The sequence below is a fragment of the Rhinolophus hipposideros genome (assembly GCF_964194185.1).
Source record: "Rhinolophus hipposideros genome assembly, chromosome: 22".
In the NCBI taxonomy this organism is placed as follows: Eukaryota; Metazoa; Chordata; class Mammalia; order Chiroptera; family Rhinolophidae; genus Rhinolophus; species Rhinolophus hipposideros.
The window spans coordinates 30,037,349-30,055,391 of record NC_138068.1 but is presented as its reverse complement, the minus strand read 5'-3'; the positions used below and the strand labels follow the sequence as shown (position 1 = coordinate 30,055,391).

The following is an 18,043-nucleotide window of genomic DNA, read 5'->3' as shown; positions in this document are numbered from 1 at the left end:
AAGACCTAGCCGGACAATCAGCTCTAATGAGTCTTTTGGAGCAAAAATTAATATAAGACCCAGTATTATATTATAGTATGGGATGGTATGGTATAGTAAGTATAGTATATTAGACCCGGTCTATATTATAGTAAAATAAGACGGGGTCTTATATTAATTTTTGCTCCAAAAGACGCATTAGTGCTGATTGTCCGGCTAGGTCTTATTTTCGGGGAAACACGTAAATTCATTATGGCGAATACCGGAAGGTATGTGCTGCTCTTACATTCTTCCCATTCACATCAAGCGTTCCAAGGAGGAACCCTAGTAGTTAACTAGGACAGTGCTTCACAAAATTTACTGTGTAGACAAATCACCTGGGGATCTTGTGAAATGCACATTCCAACTAAGCAGGTGGGACCAGAGATTCTGCATTTCTAACAAGCTCCCAGAGGACGCCTATGCTGCTGGTCCATGGACAACACCTTGGGGAGCAATGACCATGGAGATACTGAGAAGCAGAGGCAGAGCAGGGCTAAAGCTATTGTGAAAAGCTAGTGAGTATCCATGGCATGGATAGGGAAGAGATGGTACAAATCCCTACATGGCAACAAAGGCAGTAAACGGCCCATTGCCCTTCCTCTCCTTCCAGCTTCCTGGAGATACACACTAATATACTGAACAAAAAAATTCATATAGAGAGCAAAGGGATTTACAAGCTGGAAGGTGGTGGAAGGCAGCATGGCTTTTACAATATACACAGCATTTTCCCCGTTACCTATTCTAATTGCTTAACGCTGGTGTACATGTGTCTATTGATTTTGCTTCTGTGATCATCTCTCTGGTTACCTTGCTAAACTTTCTCATTTATTCAAAGAGTTTTTCAGTTGATAGTTTTCAATATTCAGGGTATACAATCACCATTTGCAAATAATGAGAGTAGGGGCCTGGCCTTTCATGTTCCCAGGACTTACGGTACCGTATTTTGCCATGTATAATGTGCACTTTTTTGCCCACATTTGTGAGAGAAAAATAAGGATGCGCATTTTACATAGAGGTAGTACTAATTCCATATCTATATAAATGTTTTTAATTCTTCTAATTATGCTTAGGAGTTAATAGTGTAACTCTAGAACGATATCCTTATGCAAAATATCCTGGAACACGATAATCGGTTTTGTTGTACTTACAATGAACTTGGCAACAACAGAGTTCTTGGCCTTCTATGATGTGTAAATATTGTAAATTTGTTACCAGTACATAAAATTTCTCGTATCTTTTCTCTGTTCTTGTGTTATGTAACTATTCGTTACATAAAATTTCTTATACCATAATATGTTTAAAAAATAAATGTTAGAATTCCTTTATAATACAAAAAACAAGTACCTAAATGTAAACAAATAAAAATTTGAATTAAAAAAATTAAAATGAAAGATTTTTCCCCCCTGAAAGTTTGGGCCAAAAACATGGGTACACATTATAGACGACAAAATACGGTATTTATTTTTCCTAGTCTTATTGCACAATCCCGGGCTTCTAATACAATGTTGAATTCTGGCATGTTGAGATTATGTGGCTAAGGCATCTTGAAAATGTTTAGGTCTAAGCTTTTGGACTTACAGACTCTTACATTCCAAAGCCTGCTCCCTTCTTGAGTGAACTCTGTTTCCTTTCTTATGGATTTTGAAGGCGATTCTGCCTAAAAGGTGCTTTTGATTTTGGAGAGATGAGGGGGCAATGGTAGGATTCAAAAGAGAGGGTACAAGGAGCTGGCAGAATGTTCCCTAAGTCTGACAAAGCTTCTTCAAAGAGACATTCAGATTTCTGTCTAGCTTTTACAGTTGAGTCACTAGGATAGAAATGGAAGAGATTCAGGGCTGAAACTTAGATTAAAAATAAAGGCTGTGCACTTTTCTGGACGGTCCTGTACTCTCTATGACCTAAAGCAATTAATATAAAATCACAGTGATTCTATCAGTCCCATCCCCAAATTAAAGGTGCTTCCCGACTGTTAATAAGAAGCCAAACAGAAGGAAATATAAACAACAAATGAGTGCTACTGGTTACTGTAATAGTGATGGATAAAACCTTACTAAATAATAAGTATTTTAAGAAAGAATTTGGATGTCCAAACAAGAAAGTATGGGTGATATTTTAGAATATCTCCTAAAAATTAAATGTTATGTCTTGGATTTATAAGAATGATAAGAGTGATCACTGGGTAGGACTACAAAAACAATCTATAAAAAGAAAGGCATGAAATAAGAACCCATGAATGCAGCACCTATCTTCAGACTTCAGAATTGTTTCTTTATTTGCACAGTGAAATGTATATTAAGGTCTATGCAATGTTTAATAGATGTCTAGGTACCAGCTTCACCCCAGAGTGCACAAAGGTCTTTTTTTAGGAAGTGGCAATCGATGACATGGTAGATTTTTCTCCTCCCCACTAAAGTGTCTTCCCTCTTTGGTAGAAAGCAAGATTCCTGCCCATCTCACCACAACTTAAGATGATCAGTGACCTACCATGCATAAAGAAGCTCAGGGAAATAAAACAATACATTTTTTTTTAAAAGAAGAGGAAGGAGAAAGAGATTAAGGAAACAAAGGAAAGTGATTTAACTTTGAGCAACAGTGGCATAAGAATGTGGATAATATCTGGGTAAAGATTATTCATATGACCAAAAATGAGTAGAGTGAAAAAACTTAAAATGTTTTCAATTAAAATACTGTATTGTACTGAAAGGCTCATTAAAAAGTGGAGGCATCTGTGCTGATATATGGAGTACCTTCTCTTCCTGCATCAGTGCTTTACGCTTTACGCTCTGGTTACCATAGCTTCTAAAGTGCAACTCTACAGATTGGAAGTCACTGAACCCTGACAGGGAAAGAAAAGAGAAGCCCTTTGGCAAGATGTGATTTGTCTCTACAAACTGACAAATCACAGTCAGCCTGTTGTCTTTTCTTGAGGCGATACCTCATACCTGGCATGATACTGTCTACTCTAATGTTTTCCCTTTATATAGTATAATGGTTAACATGTATTGTTTCGAAACAAAAACGTATTGTCCATTCCTCACTTAAACTCTTCTTATTATTAATGTGTTGGGGAAAAAAGTACACTTTCCTTTTTGGATTAAGTAAGAGCTTCAGTGAATTTCACTGAAGCGAAAAGACCTTGTTTGTACATGTAAAATAAAAAAGAAGTTAATTTTAGTTGGAATGAAAGTTGCAACTTTTACTTGCTCTAAAATAGTTTTCTATTGTACTTAAGCAAATTTTGTCAACTAGTTTTGGTTGTTAAGTGAATCATGTTCTAAAATTAACTTTGAGGATGTTATAAAAATAAGTAAAAATTTAACCTGCAGTCCAATTGGCCTAATATGTATTATATTTTCACCCAGGAACTCCAGTGTTGTGCTTGTTGTCAAAATATTCTATTTGAACCTACATATTTTTTCTTACATGCAATCCATTAAAAGACAAAAATAAAGCTTTCCAGTCCATGCAGAGGTATGAGAAAAAAGTTAGCAATGGAGAATCCAACTATAATGGGGTCAATTCAATCCATTCTCTTTCTATATAATGAGATCAATAGAAAAAAAAAAAAGTAAGTACCTTAAATATCGTCTTGCGAAAACACAGACACGTTTAATTAAATGAATATATAAAATTCACACACACACACACACAGAACCAGAGCTACACATCACAGCAAGAAACCAACAAAAAAGCAGTGTGCAAAGCCAACGTGTAGGGAGTGCATGAACACACAGGGGAGCAGCTGATTTTTGCACCTGGTAAAGCCATAATGGAAAGATCAGCAGGTCAGAAGCAAAGCGAATGAGGGCGTATGATGCAGGCATGCAATGAGGACACTGGAGGAGGCAAGCCACGGCACACAGACTTTATGGAGTTAATGTATGAAAAAGCTTACTTCATTTAGAAAGCTCACTAATTGGTCTACCGTTAAATAATCAGTTTTGTCTCCATTGCTGAAAAGAAATTTATTAGAAAAAGTAAGTTTTTGTATATGATGCTACAGTAGGTACGATTTACATGTTGACATTTGTTGATGATAATTCTAAACTTATTTCTAACCCTGAAATAGTGATGCATTCTTAAAATGGCCAGAGACTGCTTGTAAGGAAAAAAAAACAAAACAACAAAACAAAACAAAACACAAAAAAACCCAACAACAGCAAAAGAAAGAAAACACTCCCACTAGCTCACAGAACTTGTCTGCAATTCCTCGTTAGCATTATCAAAAGACATTATTTAAAAAACAACATGTAAGTCATCCATTTGAGGTAACTGGAATGAATGAACTTTTTAACAACATAATAACATTCCAAATCGCATCTAGTTAGTTCACATAATGGGTTAATACCTAAAGGAGCAGGTTAAAATTGTAGGTAGTTAGTAAAGCCAATGCAAGGGGAAAATAAAGTTCCAGGTGCTGCCACTAACTTGTATAAAAGCTTCTCAAAAAATCAGAGAGAACTTTTACACAGATAAACTAAGGGGTGAAAATATAACCCTGACTAGATATTCCTAGATACTGTCAACACACTACAATAAAATATTAGGACAAAAAAAGTTTCAAAAAATCTAAAAGGACAAGGATCACAAGGATAGGGCACTTTCTCATCAATGGAACTTACATTTTTTTAAAAAGATCCTCTATATCTGTCCGAGGACAAATTTTTTGTGTCAGTTCATAGAACTTTTCATAAGTAAATGCTGCAGGCTCAATTTCATCATTCTGTAAAGAATAAAAGTGTGTCATACATCATGAAACATATTTTCACTTTGGAGGGGAAGAATCTGCAGGCTCATAAAACAAGGACCACTTGGTCCTAGGGTCTTCATCTCTGATTCTTGTTGACAGAAGCCAGAAGGCCAACCTCCAGCCTGGGCCAGGCCAGCCATTAGAACACAACATGTGGAAATGAGCATTTCTGGTTCCCAGGCTGCCAGGGTTTGCATGTTCAAACCTCGGCTACAGGTGGTCCTGCTCTAGGAAACACCCCATAGAACAAATATAAAGAAACATTTCCTTCTTCTCTCCTTGAGAAAGAAAAGCAAGTGCCTGCTTGAAGGATGCAGAATAAATGAAGCCCAAAGTTTACTTTGCTTATTTTGTGAATTTTCACAAGAACAAATAAAGGGGCTCAGGACAACCCTGTATGATTTTACTTTGCATACTGAAATCTATATTTCAAATAGGATTTGTTAAAGCAGCAACAGGCTTAAAACTTTCTAGCAGTCAATAAATTAATTTTGGTTATTTTAAATCTGCAGGGCCATGAACACAAATGGTTTGTGTGGGGTAGATGCTTCATTAAGTACCGCACAGCCATCTTGAAGAACTGAATTTATTAGTCAGCTTTTCATGCTGACATTGTGCTTGAGGCAGTGTTGATGGGCTTCCCTAAAATAAGCTTTCCATAAACTATGTAAAAGAATCATTTCCTTTTCTTAATAAAGTTGAAAAAAAAATTGAAGTACACTACCTAAATTTGAAAACGTTGAGTTTAAAATGCCCAGAAAACAAAAGGAGGGAAGGAAGGAAGGTGAATGAAAAGTAACTGTACTGTATGTGACTGAATCTAATTCCGAATCTAATTGAGATCAATTTAGTATAAATAAGTTTGCTTATTACATAAGAGAACTTAAATAAACAAAATTGTTTTAGAAACACATTATTAAATTCATGAATACCTTTCCACTGGGAAGACCTAACTCCTTGAGTGCTTGAAAGATCACCTTTTCTGTTTTCCCCGAAGCAAAGGTTCTAGTAATACTAGAGCAGAAAAGAAAGGGGGAAAAAAAGGTTATTGTTAATTAATTCTGTTTTCTCTGATGCAAAGATCCAAGTAATACTAGGGATGGTGGGATGGGGGAGAAGGAAAAGGAAAATAAAATTACTTCTCATTTCTAGGTGTTTTTCACTTGTCAAAATAGCTCCTGCAAAGTCCCCATGGTCACCAGCTGGTTGTACTACTGAGGCAACTTGATTCTAAGACAGCCCCCCCTTTTCTCCCCCCGCTGGGTGCTTGTGAATAAAAGAGACACTGGGGGATAGTACTGTTGGACAAAAACAATGATACATTTTGATGCTACCAAATTACTTTCTTGGGATAGTAGCTCTAGAAAAAAACCTCATGTTGACCATATCTAGCCTTGGGAAGAAGAAGGGGGCCCCTTAGAACTCAGTCCATGACTCCGAATGCCCTTACCCTGGTTTCACACTGCAGCTGACGTGCATTACCAGACACATTTTGTTTATTTGTTTGTTTTTCTAGCTAAGAACCCTTGAGTTACTCTGAAATGTCAGCTACTTCAAGGATAGGGGAGTTTATTATGAAAATGATAGGTGTGGAAGAGAGGGGAGGCAAGGGAACAATTATTCAGTGTTTCAATGGAATCTTGGCACTCCCCTAAAACATGGTGTTTTTGCACAAGGATGCTGCCTTCTAATGAGTGTGAGCATATTTCCTAACGATAATGGAAGTGGGAAAAAGAGACTCCCTATGATCAATATATCGGTGACTCTCAGAATGAACGGTATGGAGGAGAGGGCTTGGTACCCTGGAATCCACACTTGGCTCTGAGCCATCCCTTAGCCACCCAAAGAAGCCTTCAGTCACTCCCTGAATGATAATCTGTCACCATGACACTTTAACTCTAAATCTGAAATCCAACCTCCACTTGAAGATAGAGCTTCCTTTCCTTTCTGTGAAGTTTGGCTTTCGAATGTCATCCCTGTGAACATGAGGATTTGTGACAGCGCCTCCCCAGTCCCAACCTGTCACCATTCGTGTTAAGTGGAAGGCAGACTCCAAACATAAGCACTGACCGCCCGTAAATCTTCATAAGTAGGAGAAAGTACCACTTCAACTGCAGAATACAACTTCCCAAAATAGATCTGGAAGAGCGGACTTTGAGTAAATGAATTGTTATGTGTTCATTCAAAGCTTTATTGTTTTATACTCAGTCCAAGAATGCTTCAAGAGGTACCTTTTTAAGAGAGCTGTGAGACAGTTATATTCAAATATAGGAAGGCCTATGAATTCTCTTTAACAAATCTACAGACATGGTACAGCACATGTGTTTGACATCCAGTAAAACGGTTTCTAGTGTAGTGGGTACTATTTACACATTTTCCTACTTCTCCAGAGTTCATGGAAATTTTATACATTAAATTGGGTTGAGAAGCAATTTATCTGACCTTGGTAATACAGGGGGGAAGTAGCTATTCAGTATGCATTTTTTTTTAAAGCATGTGTTAATGGGAGAGCTACAGGCCCCCAGCAGGATTTGGGATATCTGATACCTGTAATCAGGAGGAAACACTTTGCATAGCAAATCAGGGGTATGTCAGCTAACTTGAGCTTCTGCGAGGTTTGAATAGGCCTGCGAAGGACATAAGTGACTGACATGGTGGTCATGAATGTAGCAGGTAGAGGGGCTGATCCTTTCTGGTAAAACAGCACCTGGGTGTTGGGTAGGGGGGTGGAACAGGGAGGAAAGGAAGAGTGTATAGGAACAGAATTTTTGGGCTAGGACTTGGTGAAGCGGCAAGAAATCGGAGGTAGAACAAGAACATCTCATGGGAACAGGCAGGTCCAAGTATTTGTGGGAGACAAAGAACTTGAGAGAGAAAATAGGGTGTCTAGTGCCTGTACAGAGGGAAATCCACGTGGGAATATACTAATGAAGGCAAAGTCAGAGCCCCATGACCTGACTGCATACAAGATTCAATAAAAGCAAGAAGTGGCATTATGGACAGAGGGGCTCATTCTCAAGCCCATCTTTTCATGAGAGGACTTGGGCTGGACATCCTCACCACAGATATGTACACCTCACTCTATCAAAGAGACCAAATCCAGGGTGGAAAATAGGAGCAAGGAAGTCAAACAGATCACCCCTGGGTGGTGCCTTTATCTTGCCTTTGCTTCAGGCACTTTTTGGAATGATTCTTGGGCCTTAAAACGGTTTCATTTAAGGGTAAGGGGTGGTTATAGAATAAAGGTGAACTCTTTGAGATTCCAGTTGCATCAGAGGCCCAGCAGAATTCCATTTAATCGGGGTCCTGAGAGAAACACACTTACCACAGGCTGGGGGTATTTTAGACACCATCATAAGGCATTTTATGGAAATGTAGAGTGTATGATAAACGATGACTTAGTCAAGTCTATATACAGCCTTATGTCTACAGAGCATAGCTTAGTACCTCATAGCTATTAGGTGTTCAGTTGAGTTTTTATTGAATCAAGTAAGCCACCTTTCCCAAAGGAAATGCTATAAAAGCAAATACCGTTAAGTGATACCCAGCCCTGGTTAACTTCCATGTTCCAGGGTACTTTACAGGTGACTAATACAGCAACGATCCTAGAAACTAAAGGGAGTCTCACTTTTTGCTTACCCTTAAAGGGTCTACAGTCTAATGGTTTTAACCATCTTTTGAAATCGTCAGAAAGGACTCATGAAAGTGAAGCCACAGCAGAACCAGACCCTCCTCATAGGCAGGCGAAGTCTTCATGATGTGAGTGTATTATGTAGGAGCTGGGCTGCCATGACCATACATGAGGTCTCAGCCTTCTTTAACACAACTATCGCCTTCTAGAGATTTCTTCCAGCCTTAGCCCACAATTATTGTCTGGCTACCATTTCCCAAGTCTCTAGCCATTGGTTCCAACTCCAGATGGCGAAAGAACAGAGTGACATCCAAAGCTTTGATCTGATAAATTGAGTGTGAGTTTGTACATTTGAGAGAAAGACAGACTGCATACGATTACGTACATAGAAAGAAAAGAGATGAAGGAGATAAAGGGTAAGACTTTCCTCATTCATCATTCCTGAAACTTCCTGGATATTAAATTTTGGTTATTGCTAAAGAGCAGAGGCCATTCCCAAGCGATGACTATCAAGCCAGATCCCCTTTAACATTATGCACACTATACTAATAGTTTCCATTTTAAAAGCTCCAGAATGATAGTGATGAAATGATATTTTTAAAGTGTTTACTCTTCATATCCATTAAAACATTCAGAACAATTTCCACCTAGCCCTTGGCAGCTCATCCACCAGGAGATTTATCTGCTTTTTTCTGGCATGGTATCAATTCTCCATCAACTCTAATAAACTGCCCCCGAATCACAGATGTCTTGTGTCCACCACCTGTTAATACTGGCAGGCTCCAAAGAGCTCATGTCCAAGAGAGCTATGAAAAATGACAAAATATCTAGGCTATTTCTACAAAAAAGAAAGGAAATAATTTTGTATATGAATATGCTAGATAAAGATGTTTGGAATCGGAAAAGCTGCCCAGCTCCTATAAGAATGGCTCGATTAGTCGGATACATACAAATGAAACCAGAGCTGCCAGTTATAAGTGCTCTGATCACAATTTATGCATTTTCTACCTTGTCCGTTTCCTGAATTTTATCTTGGAAAAAAAGCGCAGGAGAGTAAAGTATGTAAAAACAGATCCAACTTACATAGTGTAACACAGATTACACTGCTATCTGTGTTCTCTAAGTTTGAACTTATTACTTCAATACTAATTTTAAATAAACATGTACTATATGTTTGGCAACAGCTGTAGGACACTGGGATATATTAAAATAATTGTCCTGGGGCCGGCTCGGTGGCTCAGGCAGTTAGAGCTCCATGCTCCTAACTCCGAGGGCTGCCGGTTCGATTCCCACATAGGCCAGTGGGCTCTCAACCACAAGGTTGCCAGTTCAATTCCTCGACTCCCACAAGGGATGGTGGGCAGAGCCCCCTATGCAACTAAGATTGAACACGGCACCTTGAGCTGAGCTGCCTCCCGGATGGCTCAGTTGGTTGGAGCGCGGGCTCTCAACCACACAGTTGCGGTTTCGACTCTCGCAAGGGATGGTGGGCTGAGCCCCCTGCAACTAGAAAACCGCAACTGGACCTGGAGCTGAGCTGCACCCTCCACAACTAAGACTGAAAGGACAACAACTTGAAGCTGAACGGCGCCCTCCACAACTAAGATTGAAATGACAACAACTTGACTTGGAAAAAAGGCCTGGAAGTACACACTGCTCCCCAATAAAGTCCTGTTCCCCTTCCCCAATAAAATCTTAAAAAAAAATAATTGTCCTGCTATTGTCCAACAAAGCGAAGGGTTTTAAATAAAATAAGGATCAGTGTCAAGTGACTTCGCCAACAACCATCAGTCAAGGATGCTATAGGGCATCCTTTAAAACAGTAAAGTAGGCATAAAATTGATTTGCCAGTAAGTTATTAAATAAAAAGCAGAGAGTCCTACATATAGATTTGTAAAGAGCACAACAAATGCATGAGGTCTATAACCCTGTAAGCCCTCAATAAAATGTTAAATAGAAAGAAAACTTCGCAAGATCTCTTTTATGATTTGTATGCTTTTTATTTTCTCATTGGTCTTTCGCTTGTGTCACATGGATACTTTAAGTTCATGATTGTTATAGTACACGTGATTAAGAAAAATGATGACCTCTAGGCCAATTCTGTTAAAAGAATAACATTGAGGGAGTATGAACACACTCTCATAGGGGTGCAGAATGGAAGCTGAGGAGCAGAATCAAGTGACTGGGCAGAAAGGAGGGCCTAGAAGAGTAAGAATGGCACCGCATGCCACTGCTCAGTCAAGTACGTCTACTCAAATGTTACACAGGTGGTGACTGCCCTGTAGCTCTGGGTTTTGTTGGACTTCTTTGCTAACGTGGTGCCCAGAGAATTCAACATGAACCTGAGGCTGGAGATTCCTAGAAGAGTGGGTTGGTATCTGGGGAACCTGTGTTTGATGAAGGTTGTGGGCTTAGGTTCATGAGTCCAAATACACTCCTGACCTCAGGTGGACAGCAGATACACTGGGGGCCAGTCCCGCTTCTGGGGTTTCCATAAAGTGTTGACACAAACACCAACCAAAACAATACTAGAGAGTCTGGTAAAGAACTCCCATCACTACCACTGTAAGAGCTTCCAACGGTACCCACAAATCATCAGCAACACTAACACCTAAAAGGGAGGGGAGAGGCCAAAAAGAAGGAAGCAGAAGGACTCCTCAAAGGGTAAACACATCAGCATACGTATTCAAGAACACCTGTGGAAGATGGATCTGCTTCATGTTCTCTTCACTCTTGACTCCACCTGAGCTTTACTGCCATTTTTCCCTTGTCACTGTTACCTTGGGCAGGGTGAGGAACTGATGGCCCTGAAGAGTGTGTGTGGTTAGTGACAGTCCAGCCACAGAGCAAGGGACCAGAAGTAAAAGGAGACCAATGCCCTGGGCACCAGAGGGGCAACAAAGAATGAGCTGTACTGCACGGTCCAGGGGCATCACCCTTCCTAAGACACAGCCCACGTACTTCCACTGTAGGTACATAATATAAACTTCTTTAATTTTAGCAAATGGTTGCTCTGGGCAAGTAGGTAAAAGGCACCGAAATATTAAAACCCCACCTATTTGAAGATTTAAAAAAAATAATGCTACTTTTTCCAATGTTCTTTAACTTATGAGAGTAGAGTTGATGCTACTACCTATTCTGAAGAAATACGCAACTTTATGTCCATAAATGATGTTTACAAACTGAACACGGTATTTGATGAAGTGATTCAAGCTAAGCTTCCAGAAATTTTTGTTTAGTTAAAGCAGTTTACAAGTACTCGTGGAGAGCTCTCTCTTTGCTGTGGATGAGGGATGACACAGGGTGTGGAGGGCACACAGGAATGACAGACTTACCTCCTAACTGGAATTTTACCATTTGTGTTGGTCATAAATGCCAATTTCATCCAGCTGGAAAACAACAGTAACAACATTGTTTTAATATCTCTTAGGAGGAACAGCTTCAATCCAGGGGAGAACTTGACAAGATCATTCATTCAAACAAAGACCATTTCTTCTGAAAACCAGAGACAATTATACCCTGTGACATGAATTTATGGTTGTCAGATTTAGCAAATGAAAACACAAGACTTTCAGTTAAATTTGAATTTCAGGTAAACTACAAATAATTTTTTTTTACTATAAGTATGTTCCAAATATGCATAGGGCATACTTATACTAACAATTTATTTGTTCCTTATCTGAAATTCAAATTTAACTGGGAGTCCGTATTTTCTTTGACCACCCTAAACGAATTAGCAAATTGGGTCCTTGCACTGAGCAAAACAAATCGTCAGTACTTATTCTGTGATTCTTGCTCTTTAATAATCTACTAAGGTAATGAGAAATGCAACTGACAGAGGACCCATGGGGACTCCCCAACTCCCACCTCCCAGTGCAGTGAAGTACAGATCAAATGGGCACCTTCCTTAATTTCCAGTCGTAGGAGAGGTCCATCAACTCAAACTGATAGCGAGCAACTCCTTGCTTTACCCAGGCTTTCAGGACACGTGGGGACCCAGGACATTGGTGCTAGGATGATTCTTAGCTAATGACTCCCATTCTCCATTTCCAGTCAATAATATCCTAACAATCTGCACAATAGGATGATTTGGTAAAGTTTCTGTCTTAGGTCAAGTTTCCTAGGAGCACAAGTGACTGACAATATATTAAGGGGGCGTTTTCAGAACCACAGGCTTGAAGGGAAGCAGATAGGGCAGCAAGAACACTTACGCAAAGTTGTGTTCTCAGCTGGAGCTTTGGCCTGATGCCCCGGGGAGCTCTGGGGCATGATTTACACCAGACTGGGTGGCAAGAGGGCTGACCTTTTGTACCCTGATTCAACCCATCATTGGCCATGGGCTTCCCCCAGGAGGAGGGAGGAGAATAATCTCACAGGCACAGTGACTCCCCTTTGGCAGAGAGCACGTCTCGGAAGAAGCGGGCAGGTGTGAGCCCTGATGAGCTAACTCTCATGGCAGCTGGTGGCTGGGCAAACACCATATCCATACAGGGATCTGAGAAGGGCAGCACTCGGGGCAGATCAGATCTGCTGTCTAGATATGGGTATGTGGATCACTCAGGTGTCAGTGGGCATTCCAAACGTCTTTGAACTTTTGGGACTCATCAGTGACCAAAGTCATCACATCAAAATGTCTGCTGGGTTGCTCTTTATTTTTGGAGAAACATGCCACCACAACTGTAGAGGAAAAGGAGAACCCTGTAGCCAACCTAGGAGTTACAGCCCAGAGCCCACACTCTTAGAGCATGTGCTAAAGGGACCAGGGAAAGGAGTGAAAGTGCCTGAAGGACTGACGTCTCTTCCCACTGCCCAGCAGTCCAAGCAATTGCATCCTTGGTGTTGGGCCTGGTTGAGAGATGCAAGGTCATGACTGCAATTTCTCAGCGTGGTTCAGTTCTGCACCTCACAACTGCCTGCCAGTGGCCCTGTGATGGCAGGCGGCCCTCTCCTTTGTGGGTCACTGCTTTTCAATTTCACTTGGGCTTTTGCTATGATATCCATTTGAGTAACTTACACGTCACCTTGAAAGAATGACTTAGGCCGGGATAAAATCTTCCCCACAGTCCCCCCCTGAATTTTGGATACAGTGAGCTGAGGTAAGGCCTGCTTTCTGAATTTCAAAAGACCCCTTTGGTCCCTGATTGTGTGGTAAATAATCCTTGTGGCCAGTGCTCCCTTTTTAACATAGCAATGGGAGGCTTTTTGCAAGTGCTTCTCCTGGCCACATTCCCCATTTCTCAGTCTCATGCAACAGAGGCAGAAGCACAACGTGGCCCCAGGACAACAACACCCAACTGTGGCCACAGGTACATGGAGCTATTTATCAGCAGACTCAGTCTGAGGACACAAAAGCCAGTTCCCACAGCTCAGAGGAGGCTGGGGATGGAGGGCTGAGGTTTCAGCACTTTCCAGCCATCAACCATTCCTTTCATACAGCCTTTGGGCTGTGGAGTTTATCACACACGCCATGCTGGGGGACGTGAAGAGTACAGGTATGTTTTGGTCAACTTCCTCTTCAAGGTCAAGAACATGGAGGGGAAGGCAAGCAAGACATCGCCTGGCCACATACTAAGCCTCATATTCTAATCTGACCATCTGCTTGAGCGCAGCCAAGAACAAAGGGGGATACAAACAAAACTCACTGTTTCTTGAGGCATGTCATTGGACTGACATTGTTGGCTCTGAAGTTGTGTATGATTGATCTCAGGCCGTCTACCCATTGCTGAAAGAGAGAAGAAAAGGTGTTCGTGGTGAGTAAATCTGTTGGAGCTAAACACAGTTTTTATTAGATAGCCGGTATCCATTCTGTGTAATAATAATATCAACTTTTATCCCCTTCCTGCCACACAGCCATCTTCAATTCGCAGGCTCATATTTTATTCTTTTAATAAACAGCTTTCATTCTTTCCATGAGGAATAACGTGGCATCCTCAGTATCATTAAACATTGGGTTGTCACAAAGGAATGCTGCCACTGATCGACTTGTTAAGCCTTCTCTTTGCAACCTATTTAAATATAAGCCCCTTTTCAGTCACTGGCAATCTTAATCATTTCTAAGTAACATTATACAATACAAGATGACATATTTAGCTATTCCTATTTTAGATGATGAATGCTTTAGGGGTTCATCAATTTTATTGTGCGATTCTATTTCAATCTAAGAGTTTGTTACACATCTTACCTGTCTGTGTTTTCCAGCAAAGCCTTAAAAAGTAAAATATGCCCTGATAGCCAGGGTATCCAGAGGAAACAGCAACATGCTTACATGATATCTGTATAAGGACTTGGACCTCAGTTTTAGTTCATAACATCACCACATGGATTTACAAGGAAAAGTGAAGGAAGATTGTGCATGGCAGTAAAGGAATTTGGGTCTCTAAAGGGCATTTTACTAGAAAAGGCTGGCCTGGGAGTTAAGGTCAACACTGTCCTTGGGTCCAATAACTATGCCAATGAATGCCAAACCGAGTTGCTAAAATAAAAAATCACACTCTTGGCAAAATGCTTTGTACCAAATTAATCCTGAAAGTTAAAACAGAACTGGGATCTCCACACAAGCCGGTACCTTACCTTCTTTGGTTTATGGGTCTGACTGCTGACGCTCTGTGCTGGGAAAGGAAACTATTTTGGAAAAGATAGTAAGTAATATAGATGTTCATTCTACCTGCACTCTCCAGTATGGTAACCACTAATCACATGTGGCTACTCAAATTGGAAATGAATCAAAATAAAATTCAATGCCTCCATTAGACTAGTCCAATTTCAAATGTTTAAAAGCAAACACTGGGCTAGTGCCAACCACAGTGGACAGTGCAAATAAAAAAACATGTCCATCATCACTGAAGGTTCTATTGGACAGCACTGCAAGTATTACTAGGTTTAACACAATCAAATGATTTAGTCACTGTAAGGGCCAGAAGCAATAACAGAGTTCTAGAAGTGTGTGTGTGTGTGTGTGGTTTTAATTTTAATTGTGATAAAATACAGAGGGTGCCAAAAAAATGTATACACATTTTAAGTAAGGAAACAACTGCATTAAAATTGTCATACTCAATAGATACTGATAACAAAAAGATGAATCCATGTTACGTTTGACTTCTGCAATTACAAGAGGCGCTCAAAGTGGTGACCATCAGCGTCTAGACACTTCTGATAATGGCAAACTACTTACTGCTGACCAAAGTGTTAACATCTTTTAAAATGTGTATACATATTTTTTGGCACCCCCAGTATACATAACATAAAATTTATCATTTCAACCATTTTTAAGTGAAAAATTCAGTGTCATAACATGACATACACATTGTTGTGCAACCATTTCCACCATCCAGCTCCAGGACTCTTTTCATCTTGCAAAAATGAAACTCTGTACCTCTGTACCCATTAAACTACTCTCCATTTTTTCTCTCCCTAGTCTTTGGCACCCACTGTTCTATTTTCTGTCTCTATGAATTTAACTACTCTAGGAACCTCATATAAGTAGAGTCCTGTAGTATCTGTCTTTTTGTGACTGGCTTATTTCACTTAGCATAATGTCCCCAAAGTTCATCCACGTAGCGTGTGTCAGAATTTCCTTCTTTTGAAGGCTAACTAATAGTCCACTGCTTGTATTACCACATTTGGTTTATCCACTCGTCTGTTGATGGGCACGTGGGTTGCTTCCACCTGTTGGCCATTGCAAATAATGCTGCTGTGAAGATGGGTGTACACGTATCTCTTCAATTTTCTGCTTTCAGATCTTTTGGATATATACCCAGAAGTGGACGTGTTGCATCATTTGGCAATTCTATTTTTAACTTTTCGAAGAACTACCATACTGTTGTCCAGTGTGGCTGTAGCAATTTTTTAATAATCCCACCAACAGTACACAAGGGTTCCAATTTCTCCACATTCCTGCTAACACTTGTTATTTACTTATGCTTTTGATAGTAGCTATCCTAATGGATGTGAATCTGACAGAATTTTTGCTTTCCTCTTTGTACTCTAATCATACCTAACAGCTTCCCGAGGGAGGACTTAGCAGCTCTAAGGGGTAAATTTCCTTTCAAAACTAGAAACAGCCATTTTCTGAGGACTGTAAACAGCACGGAAAGCCTCAGCAAGCATGACAGTGAGATCAGGATTCTGAGGGAGGAGGAAGAAATGAAATAGTAGTATTAAAGAAATGCCTCAATTATTTTCATCATCAGACTTCACTTCCTCTGTCAGGATAAATATGGGACTGTAATTCCCCGAGGACTATCAAATATCCTGTTATTGGTCTAACAAACCACAGGCCCACACAGTTTCCCAAGAGGAGACAGAAAAAGCACAAATAATTCATTGGCATTAACTGGGAAGCATTTTTCTCAACCTGAAGGCTTGGTATGGGTTCCAAAACACAAAACAAAGTCCATGGTTTACTGGGACAGAAAAATGGACAATTTCTGAGACTGTTCACTGGCTTTTTCTGATCATTCTAATTTCGTTTAATTCTAGAAATAGATTTCAGAAGCGCTGCGTTTTGAGGAGGCTTCAACAACTTCTACCCATTGTTTGAAAATACAGCGCTGGTAAAGAATCTTGTTTATTGTGATGGAAAGGTCCCTAAGAGTGACCTTTGAGGTCATCACCCCAGTGACAGCATCCAGGCTTAATTTAGTAGAAAATGCCACTGGAATCGTCATAAGTCCTGATGCACCCTGGGAGGGAGGTTGCTGCTTCATTCTTTGTGATGATGAAAGTGAGGTCAAGGGCTTTGCCCAAGGTCACAGACCCGCTGGCTCAGGGCTGAGAAGCAATAAGAACACTGTCGTATGCCATTCACATTGGGGATATTTTCACTTAATGGCTGTTCACAGGTTTCCCTCCGTGGTGTGGAAAAGTCCTATCAGACTTTTCCTTCTCTTTATCATCTTTCAGGTAATGTACACCTAGCATAACAAGGCCAAAAGACTGTAGGAAATACGTTAAGCATTTTGCTCTTTTGCTTTGTTTTCTTTTTAACATAAAATAGACGAAATGCCAGCAGGTGTCAGCAGAGCCTGAGAATCTAGTTGAAAAGTTGTGCCAGCAGTGAACTAGATGCATATAAACCTCTTTGAATGTTTTCAGATTAACAGAAGCAAAAAATGTGACTGAGATACGTTTTTCTGGATGGCCAAAAATAAGTACATATGTGACTAGTCTACATAAGGCCCCAAGAGGCACATCTTCAGGTCTCAGGCTCCTTGTTTCTAGCAGGATCAGTCTCTGACACAGGTTGAGCACATACGTTGGTTGGATGGTGACATATTCCTAATATGATTCCAACCACGCTGGGCACCTTCTCTCATCCCAGGTGGGCATATGCAACCTGAATGCAGGGGACCCAGCCCACAGGAGCGCTTCGGCTCTGATGTCCAAATCGGCAGCCTTGGCACTTCCCTAGCAAGTTGTAATTGTTACTCTTCTCTAGTTTTTCACTCTTTTCCAATTTTGTCTAAATTAACTTAAAGCTTATTTCAGCCTTGTAAGGAGAAGGAAAAATCAGTTCTTCAAGGGACTCTTGAGAGCTTGTGCTGGGTCGTTTGGGGGTAAAGAAGGGAGGAGTAGGAGCTGTCTTTAATTCTCCCCTGGGAACCTTCAACTTCTCCTCTGGGACTCATTCAACTTATTTCCCC

General features: G+C 40.4%; 1 protein-coding gene across 11 annotated transcripts in view; it reads right to left on the bottom strand.

The window, feature by feature from the left end:
* Positions 1–18,043, bottom strand: part of PLCB4 (phospholipase C beta 4) — a 402,352-nt gene that overhangs the window by 89,974 nt on the left and 294,335 nt on the right. For 9 of the 11 annotated variants that reach the window (XM_081033465.1, XM_081033471.1, XM_081033468.1 and 6 more), the window contains 5 exons: positions 14,045–14,124; positions 11,738–11,791; positions 5,704–5,785; positions 4,644–4,744; positions 3,917–3,974 (listed from right to left, as the gene is read on the bottom strand). In XM_081033465.1, coding sequence (XP_080889591.1) covers positions 3,917–3,974; positions 4,644–4,744; positions 5,704–5,785; positions 11,738–11,791; positions 14,045–14,124 — 375 coding nt within the window. Of the gene's footprint in view, positions 1–3,916; positions 3,975–4,643; positions 4,745–5,703; positions 5,786–11,737; positions 11,792–14,044; positions 14,125–18,043 lie in introns of those variants that run through there. The other 2 variants (XM_081033462.1, XM_081033463.1) reach the window with 2 other exon arrangements.